The sequence below is a fragment of the Alligator sinensis genome, unplaced genomic scaffold (assembly GCF_000455745.1).
Source record: "Alligator sinensis unplaced genomic scaffold, ASM45574v1 scaffold85_1, whole genome shotgun sequence".
Taxonomy (NCBI): Eukaryota; Metazoa; Chordata; order Crocodylia; family Alligatoridae; genus Alligator; species Alligator sinensis.
In genome coordinates this window covers 4334885-4346158 of record NW_005841891.1, presented here as the reverse complement: position 1 = coordinate 4346158, position 11274 = coordinate 4334885, and the positions used below count along the sequence as shown (strand labels likewise).

General features: G+C 41.3%; 1 protein-coding gene across 1 annotated transcript in view; it reads right to left on the bottom strand.

Annotated features, from left to right (window-relative positions):
- LOC102372125 (inverted formin-2-like) overlaps positions 1–10623 on the bottom strand; it is a gene marked incomplete at its 3' end in the record, with an annotated part of 18554 nt that extends 7931 nt beyond the window's left edge. The window contains exons 1-9 of the mRNA XM_025197152.1: positions 10562–10623; positions 9003–9105; positions 8346–8431; positions 7398–7498; positions 6571–6641; positions 6308–6415; positions 4443–4513; positions 3895–4015; positions 2214–2378 (exon numbers count right to left, since the gene is read on the bottom strand). Of these exons, the coding sequence (XP_025052937.1) occupies positions 2214–2378; positions 3895–4015; positions 4443–4513; positions 6308–6415; positions 6571–6641; positions 7398–7498; positions 8346–8431; positions 9003–9083 (804 nt within the window). The remainder of the gene's footprint in view (positions 1–2213; positions 2379–3894; positions 4016–4442; positions 4514–6307; positions 6416–6570; positions 6642–7397; positions 7499–8345; positions 8432–9002; positions 9106–10561) is intronic.
- Positions 10624–11274: the final 651 nt, after the last annotated feature.

The following is an 11274-nucleotide window of genomic DNA, read 5'->3' as shown; positions in this document are numbered from 1 at the left end:
TAGGGAAATAGATCTAGAAACACTTCAGTCTCTGGACTAGATGCTGAATACAGCAGGCTTAGCAGAAGCGGGGTTTAATGTCAACCAGGTAGAGTGCTCCCGAATGTAAATGGGCAGCTTGCACCCAGGTTATACAGTTTAAATCTCCATATGCGATAGTATTGGCATACAGTACACAGAACTTACAGACACTATTACCCCTCACGGGCAACTTCATAGTGTCATCCATGTGGGGTTCCTGCACATTGTCCATATCTGCTGCATCATACCACTCCCATCTATCTTGATAATCCTCCTCCTATTTGAACTTCACGTTATGTATAGGGCAAAGGGTGCTCTCAGTGGTTTGTTGGGGTTTGCCATGCTGTCTGAAGTGTTATTTGCCATATCACCTTTGGATGGGGCAAAAGGTCAGCTCTGGTCCACTTGCTTCAGGTACCACTGCTGTTTTGAGTATTCACTGGAATTAGTACCGAGAGCATCCCTTCCCTGTCCTTTGTTTTAACTGGGCCCAGTATAGTTTTCTGTATTCAGCATAGTTTTCTGATGATTTTTTCTGTATGGGGCTGGGCATGGGAAGACCCAGGTACACAAGTCCTCTGATATGCCTTCCCTCCTGGGTTCTGACTCCCAATATCCAGTAAGAAGTTTACTCCCTTGTGTAACATATCCATTTTACTCACCTGCCTTCATATAGTCCACATCATTAAGATAATTTTGAGGAGTGCCTGACCCATTAGGGCAGCTTTGCTACAGGGCCTGAGTTTTTGTATCAGTTTATATGCTCATTTCTTGCCTACCTGCTCTGGGGACAAAGCAAGCATGGAGGTAGCTCTATTTGAATCCAGGGTATGTCTACCTTGTTATTTAGGGTTGACACTAAGGTTACCCCTAACTAGCCCAAGGCACATGAGCAGCCCCTTCCTGTCTATATTACCTTGTTCCAACTACAGGCCAAACACAGAAGAAAAGACAAGTTGTGGGCAGACTGATTCCTAGCAGGACTCCACTTGAGCATCTGTGCTTGTCCTCTGGTTATGGGTAGTTGAGACAAAAGTAGAATACAGAAGGGTTGTATGTTGGATGATGGCAGCCTGCCTCTGCTTTCAGTCTTTAGCTAGGGGAGTCCTAAACACACTGAATGGGAGACACATGGAGGGAGAAGATTGGCCTCACGTTCTGGTGTTCAGCACAACTTCCAGAGGCAAGCCAAAGATTGTTTTAAGTGAATGGTCATCAGGTTTGGGCTCGAAGCAGCACTAGGTAGTGATGCAGATACAGTCTCACACACTGACGGAAGTGTAGGGTAGCCCATCTAAGGCTGCTTACAAATATTCAAGATCGAGTTAAAAACGGCCACCGTATCTAAGGCAAGCCAGAATAGTGGGGTTAGCAGGGAGGGAGCTGGGGGGGGGGGGGGGGCGGGGGGGGGGGGGGGGGGGGGGGGGGTCAGGCAGGGTCTGCAGGGCAAGTGGGGTCTGTGGAGGGGTTGCTGGGGTCCAGGAGGGTTTGTCAAAATCAGAGGGACTCATGAGGTCTGTGGGAGGGGTGCTCTCCCCACAACCCCCTGAGACCAGGGGCTATTTTTAGCTCCCCAACCCCCCCATCCCTAGATGAACAACTCCCACATCCTGCCTGCCCTTTCCCTCACCCTGACTTACTTGCTCAGCTCCTGGCCCTGGCAAATGTGGGTAAAACCAGCACCTGGAGCAGCATATGGGATGGGGGAGATGGGTTTGGTGGGCTCAGGGGGAGGGGGTGGCTAAAGGTAGTCTGGTGCCAGGGACATGATAGGGAAAGTGCATCCCTTAGGCCAGCAGCTGGGCTTTCCCAGACTTAGGGCTGTTCTAGGAACTGTACAATAGTTCAGGACAGTTAGATCGGTCTAAGAATGGTCAACCAGATCTTAGTTAGATTACCTTGGAAGCAGGGTTAACTTGGACCGAGTCAGCCATTTTTAGATGGATCTAACCTTCTGGGAACTTCTGTACAGTTTGCACTTAGATCAACCTAACTAATGTAAGGTCTGCATCTGGGTGAACTAAGTTAGACTGGGTGGCCATTTTTAATGTGATCTAGCCTTTCCCTAACCTCCCTGAATGTCTGTACCTGGCCTAAAAATATAAAGGAGTAGGAGAGGAAGTCATATTTTCTTGCACAAGTGCTGAACTGAAATTACAATCTAGCCCTAAATGTTCACAAATGCAAACCACCTTTCGTGCCTTGATAAAGAGGTCTCTGAAGGTTTTCATCGTGTTAAATACATCTTCTAGTGATAACATGTTTCTGTCTTCACAGAGATAATCAGCAAGTTCTGCCTTCTTCTTTTCAATGGTGTCAATCTCCTCCTCCAGTTCTTTTGAAGCTTTTATACTGTCCTGAGACACATTTACAAACACAATTTATTCAAGTCAAGAAGGGAAATAATCTCTTACCCAGAGGACAAGTTAGTGAACAGATTAGAGCAAGGTTTTTCTGGTCTGTTTTGTTTTTTTGAAAAACTGAGATAGAATTCCAATAGCTTCTTGCTTTGAAAACAGTAATTTAGGTACAGTTAAAACTGAGTATGCAATATGATACTCTCCATATTGTTCTAGCAGGCATACAATTTTCCCCAGCAGAGTTCATGGGAACGTGACTCCCTTCCTGACTTTAATTAATGACAACTTTACTTCTAGAACTTTTTTTTCAAAACATGAAATGCTAAACTCTGAAAAATGATGCAATGGTGTATTGTTTACCTTGGGAATATATCAGTATATTACACATGCAGATAAAGGCACGATGGGATCAAATATGCGAGTCACACCATCACAACTCCTGCCATGCCACAGGTGCATGGCAGGAGACATGATTATGGGATTGCACATTAGATCCCATTATGCCTTATTGCTAATGCAGAGGAACCCCAATCCCCATCTCCCCCTAGTGGCAAGAAGCTCCTATGGCTGGGAGCCCCTCATATCACAGTTGAGGGGTTCCCAGCTGTAGGGCCCCCCCCCCCCCCCCGAGTGGGGGGATTGCCACTGTGGCAATTCTTTTACCTGGGGATTTCATGCACCCCTAGGATGGGGGGAACTGTCCCTGGGGTGATCCTCCTGCCCAGGGGTTTCATGCACCTCCAGGGTGGGGCAGAGGTGATTCTCTTACCCTGGAGGTTTCAGCTACAGGATGCTGCTGGGGCCGAGTCCCTAGCAGTTACGGGATTGAAACCCTGGCTGGGCAAGGTGCACCCCTGTGGCTGGGACCTCTGTCAGCTGGTGGGTTCAATAGCAAATTAAAGCTCGATTGCAACTGGCTATAAAGTCACTATACATTTTCAAAGTCTAATTTTATAGCCGGTTGGAGCTTTTTATTGTGTGATAAGTACTTTGCATATGCAGCTGGTCTCAAGGTAATTGCACCATAAACCAGGTAATTGCACGATACCAGTAATGTGTAGAAGAGGCCAAAGCATTTAGATCTGTTTAAGCTGCTCCTACTTTCTATTTAACTATCTTAAGTTAAACAGTCCAGGACCAGACCTGTAATAATCAATGCTTAAAAACATATGTGAAAAATATTACTTTTCTTCCAGAAGGTGAACAGTTTTTGAAATAAAGGTGCCATTTTCATTTTTTTAACCAATATTCCCTTAATAATATAAAATATTATTCTTTCCATAATACTATGGTATCCTACATGTATAACAGACAATCTGTTCAATTCCTGTCTTGACACCTGCTTCTCTGTTAAAGAAACTGGGAAAAAAAAAGACATTTTTGGACCTCTTCCTACCAGTGACCTCCCCCCGCTCCATCTTTAGACTCGTTTGTGATCTGAGCTCTGATGCCACAGGTTTAAAATTATTCTGGAAGAGGGAAGTGTAGGATTTATCAGACCCATGCCACTTACCTGAATAGATTTTCCATATTGCACTTTCAAATCATCTACTGATGAGGCTATATTATGCTCAGTTTCCAAGAGTTTCTTTATATTGGCACCTGCTTCTGCCTTTACAACTTCAAAGTTGATTCTGAAAATTCAACAGAGGCAGTAAATCGGACTGGGTGAAAACAATTAGCCCTTTTAGTTAAGAGATCAAAGATCATGCAAAAACTGTTGTGGAGATGTAACTAGGAATACAAGATAGGAAAGAGCCACCTGGGTCAACATGCCCACCCACTGCTATTGTAGGCAACTACACAATATAATCCCTTTCATAAACAACCAAGCTTCATCATAAAACAAATTGCATTGTTTGCCTCCCCCTCCCTCCCATTAGTTCAATTAGAAGGCTATTTCTGAACCTCACTGGTATAATAGTTAGAGGCATTTTTCTGATTTCCAGTCTACAGGCCAAACTCATTGATCAAATTGCTTAAATGACTTGATTACCATCACCACTAAAATTTCACTCCAGTATATATGGATTCGAAATTAGACATTTAAAAAATTCCTACCCTGCTATCTTTGCAACACAGTCAAGATCACTGGGAAGCTGGAGCAAGTCTGTGTGGTTTTTTTCAACTTCCTAAAATTTAAGTAAAAGATTGTTACTTTGCATGGGCAGTTTTATTGCCCAAATATACAAGGACATACACACACAGGCTTAAAAGTTTTAAAAAGTCAGGCTTGAGATGTTAATGTTTCGATCTCCCTACTTACATGTATTGGGTAAATTTAACCCCTTATTAGCTTTCTTACAGTTGTACTCTGGAAAAGTGGTGCCTTGCTATTGGGGCTCATGTAGGATAAAACACTACATCTAAAGGAATGCAAAACTCTAGAAGTCTTGATTCAGAGATGATACCTTTTATTAGGCCAACTAAGAAGAAAAAAAAAAGTTTTATTTTTTTTTTTGCAATTTCTTAGTTGGCCTAATAAAAGGTATCATCTCTGAACCAAGAGTTCTAGAGTTGTGCATTTCTTTTGGTTTCAGACCAACACAGCTACTAAATACCTCTCCGATACATCTAAAGGAAGCATTCTACCCTACTTTCATAATATTGCTTCTACACATTTGCAGTCTTTGGGCCCAAATCTTGTGCGGAGCTAAAATGCACAAGGTCAAGTCAGGGGTTTGTATAAAAAGATGGTTCAGAGCTCTCCTATGCAATGCTCCGATTCCAGGGCTCTTTTGCAGTTGCTGTTGTACTGTGTTAACAAAGTAACTCAATGACTGTTGAATTTCCAGTGACCATAATGCCCAAAAAGGAGACAAAAACTAGTATGGCATGGGAGCATGATCATACCTTCTCTCCAACCACAGCCCCTTTACTTTGCCTTACCAGTGCCAGGAGGTGGATTGCCAAAGCAGAGAGAAAGAGAAAACAAAACAAAGAACGCCCACAAACCAGTGGTGTACCATGGGTCGCCAGCACCCGGGGGCCAATGCTTGCATTTGCACCCCCCCGGGGATGACTTGAGCAGGGTGCGGGGCCCCCTCTCCCTTCCCATGGTATTTCCACAGGGAAATTAACAGCGTGGGATGCGTGGAGGCTAGAATAGGTAAAGAAACTTACAACCCGCCGGGCGTTGGGGTGGGTGAACTACACAGCAAACGTGGGAGGTGCTGCAGCCTCCCTGCCTGGCTCTGAAGGGCCCAGCCAGCACCCACCCCCCAGACTGGTGTCTAGGAGCCATGTCCCCCTCTCACACCCCCATCAGTATGCCACTGCCCCAAACATCTTTTCAAACTCAGTGCAGGATCACTTTTCATTATAGAGCAGTGGTTTCAACCTTTTTCACTTGCAGACCTCTAAAAAATGTTTTTAATTGAAGTGCGGACCCCTTTGGAAATTTTGAACAGAGGTGCGGACCCAGTTGAATTGTGTGTGGGTATTTGCATACTTTTGATTGATCATAGTAATCTTTTACAGACTCCTGGGGTCCATGGTACACAGGTTGAAAACCACTGTTGTAAAGAGATTTCTCAGTGCTCCTGGTCAATATACAACCATAGTGCAGTGGTAAGCAAGGATCCATTTCAGTAATAGGAACACAAAATTCTTTGCATTTGGCAACCAACATTGGAAGACTTGCTCTAGCTTTGGGGCAGTGCATAAATGAAGTGCAAAGATTAGGGAAGTCACCAAAGAACTTTAAAGAAAAGGAAGAGGTCTATGATCTTTTTGAACAATACTGTATACAGGCATGATCCTGGTTTTGCTCAGTTCAGTAGCAAAGTTCTCATTAGTTTCAGTAGGTACAGGATCAACTCTTACACATTTAAATGGAGATGCATTTGAAATTAATGCACGTTAGCATTAATACATCAGGAAACAGCACATCTACAGCTGACTTCAACATAAAACTGCAGCAGTACCTCCAAAATATGGTGGAGTAGCGTAATAGAGTTTTGGTTTGCTTTGGTATCTGTTAATTTGAGCAAAGTGCTCATTTTAAAGCCACCAGCATCTCCAGTGTGCCGTCCCTAGAAGATGGAAAAAAAAAAATCCTAGTTTCATTTTAACAGAACAAAAAAAGCTTTTACTATCCATTTTGTATTATTTTATACACACAAGAAATACTAGGCTACAATTATACTTTCCATCTAAAAATATATTGCTTTAAAAAATGCTTACTTACATAGTTGAGAAAATTTCCAACTTTAAGAATCAACCAACAGAAAATTGGCAGTCGACGACTAGTAAGAAGCGCTGAAAAATGAAAAGCAATCATTTAAATAAAATTAAACAGTTTGAAACTAGATTTACATGAAATTTGAACCAAGATGGTACAAAACTCTTATCTAGATAAATAGTTGGCTTTTTTTTTATGGATTTGGAAACATGCCAGGTACAGGAGGTGTTCTATGAATCTATGTCAGTGCAAAAGGGAAGAAGAATAAATAAGAAGTTGAATCAAAAAGACATAAGCAAGACTGAAATATCAGCATCTGTGAGCAAGCTGATCTTGTTAACAGTCTATCCACATATTGAGTGATCACACCAGGGGGTCCTTTTGCCATGAGAAGGTCTTGAGCAATATACCCTCAAGAAGGCCACCAAGATTTATTTTCCTGCCCATGTTCCCTAAGGATTACAGAAAGAGAAGGTCTGCACAAAAGTTGAGTCTACCTTATATTAAAAGCACCTAGATATGGAATTTGGAACATTTTCCTCCCTACTAGGAGAGAGCTTTAGTAGGAGACAGCCAGCATCTCTAGACTTTTAACCTGCTGTTTTCTTTATCCATTCCTCATTCAGTCAGTTCATCTTAGAGCTGCACTGCACACATTGCAGTCCCGTACTAAGCAGAAATGGGAATCTGTGGCTCAATATCTACACAGGCTTCTTGTTCACATAATAAAGGACCCATCTTCTCTTGATTCTAGCATATCACACCATTATTTCAGTTCAAATAGAAGTGTATCTTCCTATAGCGTTGAGCACAAATCACTGATAACAACTTACTCTCGCAGGCTATCCTGATCATTTGTGCTTTGGGCCGTAGCATATCCAAGAGAATTCTTGTCTCTTCACACAACAACATGCATTGAATCCGCATACTGTAGCTAAAAGACAAAGTCAATGCAAAAAATGCAGCAGGATTAACTGAACCGTGTCCAGGTTATTTCTGAATAATGTAAAAGTGTTATTTTGTTCTATTTAATGCCCTCTCCTAAAGATATTTCTCTAACTAAATGGGACTCTAGATAAATCAAAGTCTTCTAGATACATTTCAAATAAATTCCCTGTACAGAATTACAATATTTCTCCTAGAATGCCCATACAGGTCATATCATATTGTAGTCTATGCAATAAAACTACTGTCAATGATATGATGGTATTATCCAACAACTGTATAGCTCTGGGTCGGTTTATCTTGTTCTCAATAAAGAAACAGTTTTGGCAGCATGGACATCCTGAACTCTTGGTAGCGATCCATAGCAAAAACATAAGAATTCTAAACCAGCAAAGAAAGCATTTTAAAAGGGTAATTTTAAAGCAATACAGTATATGCAATTTGAAGGAAATCACTAGATGCACATTTTTACCTAACTTTACAAAAGGCTTTAAAAAAAAAAACAACTCTCTCCAAGCACAGGATCATTAAGCCTTCAGATTTCTTAGAGAACAGCTCTATGGTTTGCAGGATGTGACTATATTCCTGGTTCTTGTGAGGAGTATGGAACTACTGTGTTTCTGCCGATTTGTCTCAGTAAGGCAAGAACAGCAGGAAAGATGGTCAGTACTGTATGGCACACACACAGACACACAGTACATATCGCTAAGGGGATGATATGACCACCTCCAGCAACTAGTTCATCCAACAGTGGAGTCATCAAGCAGCCTTAAGGTCCATTCTGACGGTCCTTAGACGTTCACATCAAGGCTGAAGTTAGTTAAGATTTCCCTTACCTAGGGACACTGAGGAGGAGGAGATAAAATTGATCTGCATTTGCTAGTTCTGATTTTGCTTTTTTGCAGGATTTCAGGCTCTCTATCTAACAAGGAACAAAACAGTTAGCACTATTAATTAAATTTGGTCTGTAACACCCCTCCCCCCCGCCCTCTCCCACACATGAACTTAACTTTTCAGAACCAATATGCCACCAATACTGTTGAAGTCTAGGTTCACAACACTTCTAAACTCAGGCATTTCCCCATTCTTCACCTGAAACCCCTCCTGAAAGGCTGCTTCCTCAGAGGGGACCACAAGTAGCCACACACTTCAGTATGACATTGAATATGAAATATTACAGTATCATCATCCATCAGATTTACACAGAGAATTAGGACCACCATACAAAACTGAGCCATAGCCATTTTCCAAACCTTTCAATGGGGTATTATCCAATATTTGTTTCCTGGTCCCAGACCCTGCAATAGGATGAATGTGGGAAGGCCCACTTCCATTATAGTCTAGATGCTCACTGATTACAATACACTTTGGCACAGGTGTCTACACAGTTGGATCCAGTAACTAGATCTGGCCCTTACAACATAAGTCGTGAGATAGCAGAGACTGTGCCTTTATCAGTACCCCTGTTCAATATTTTCAAATACTATTAGTACCTCATGCTTTTCAGGCAATAGTTTAATCAGCTGCTTCAGAGCTTCTGCATCAAACTTGGATGTGTCCCCTTTCTGAATCATGGTGACTATCTCTTCATTTGAGCTGAGAAGAGAAGCATGAGCTTAGAAGCAACAACATAATGTAAGTAATATCTTGAACAGTGCAAACATAAAAGATCAAGCTCAGAATGAAACTTAGATCATTTTCCCCTACCTCACATACCCATCATTATTTCTATGATCCTAGGTTTGGCAAGAAAATAGTGTTTTTCTTTGTACCATTCTACCAATAAAATGGCAAGATTTAAAAAAAAAAAAAAAAGTTTAATGTAGTTTTCCTATTATTTTTGTACTACATGCAGCTTCTGCAGTAGACTGAGGTGGCCTTATTTTTAGCCCTCGTATCCATTATCACTGGGAAAGATGGTCTCATACACACGCCTTTCAGTGAAGAAAAACAAAACTAAATAAAAAGCTCTGGAAGGAAAAAAACCCCAAACCATAGGGTTCTATGCTTAATGCCTTCTGACCTCATTTTCTACCCCAAACTTTGAGAAACAAGGTATATTTGGGATGAATTCTGCCTGCTCTAATTACAGTCCTGTGAAGCCCAAGATGTTGCATTAGTGTTGGTTGATCATGCCCTTCAGAGTGGAAAGTAGAGATCCTCATGCTCGTATCACTCAAATGGCAGGAGAGGCTCAACTATCTTTGCAACACATCCAAGCCTCCATTCTGTTTTCAGGTGGACCTGTCCCCTAATTTAGGGACCAATAAAGGTGGAAGAAGCAGTTATATGTGTCTTACACATTATTGCTCCTCTCCTCCTACTCCCCTATTTCAGATACAACACGGAGTTATGATGCACAAGATACATCAGCCCCAGGCTGACTTATCTTCTCTATAGAGCTGCCTTGCGGGTATGGTTTTCTTCTCTTTAAGATACAGCCTGGAATAGCCAGGGCTTAGTGGGAGTCCACTGAAACGCATCTCCATAGAGGTGACTTTATTCTATGGAGGAGAGGGAAGGAGCCCAAAATCCATAAAGTGATAATTTAGGGATAACCTCTATAAAAGAGGCTTCGTTGACTAGCTATATTCCGCAGGTCAATAGTCTACTGTGTAATAGGTCCCCACTCTGAAAAACAAGTCTGTAAATCGATTTTTGGCTCTGAACTACTGGAAGTCTCTCTCTAGAATTTAATTACTACACACATTTAGACTTTCCAATTAGGATTTTCCAGTAATGGGTCATGTCATAAATTGATATTTATGTAAAAAATACCCAGCATATGCCCTGCTCTGAATGAGTCCTTTATTATTTCTGAAAATAGTCCTTCTTGAACAGTGATTCATTCAGCCTTGGATCAAACACAGTCCAAAACATGGTTTTATTAGCCCCAAGACAAATTGCCATGTGTTTTTTACTGTTATAAAAAGTAAAATTTGACTCCTTACTAAAAATTCTTTAAGTTGATCTGAAGTATTTCTGTTGAATTGATTTCTATTTGCGTAGCACCCTTATATTATATTGTGAGAAGGTATTGGCGAAACCTTACCATTTAAATTGCTTCAAAAATATGTTCAAAAGGAGACTTTTCTTTGTATTTACATGTGTGACCTGTTTAAAGAAATACAAATCAGAGGAGAAAAAAAAATGAAGGAAAACATTTCAATAAAAATCTAGGAGACAGCTCCTCGTTGCTGCTAGTGCCCGACATATTCCTTCCTATACTAACAAGTACTCATCATATGTCAGAGATCAAGCCCAAAGCAATATACAGTGGAGCTTAGTATCATCATCTCCAGTTTACAGATAAAGGAACAGATACAGAATGATTAAATCATTTATCCAAACTATTGCAGCTTGTATGTGGCAGCGTGGAAAAGGGGCCCAGATCCACCCCCTTCAAGCTGTGTGTTTGGCTCGCTGAATTATTCTATCTAAATTTCAATGGCACTATTTATTTTTCACTGTAACACAGTTTATTCCATACAGTGTTAATCTAGCATGGGCACTGAGAGTGACTGTATCCCAGACTTCTTTACAGACTGCTAGGAAAGACTAATAAGAATGAAGAGTGACTTATGATGTAAAATATAGGAAACTATTATAAGTTGCCTTAAAAAAAGACTGCTTTCCACAATTAATTTTCTATGTAGTCTCTAAGACCCAGGAAAACCAAATACCTCTTTTGATTTCTTTAGCTTAGAAACTGTTTTCTTCTCAGTACTGGTTTGTGGATCACAGAAAAGTTTCTCTAAGCTTGTA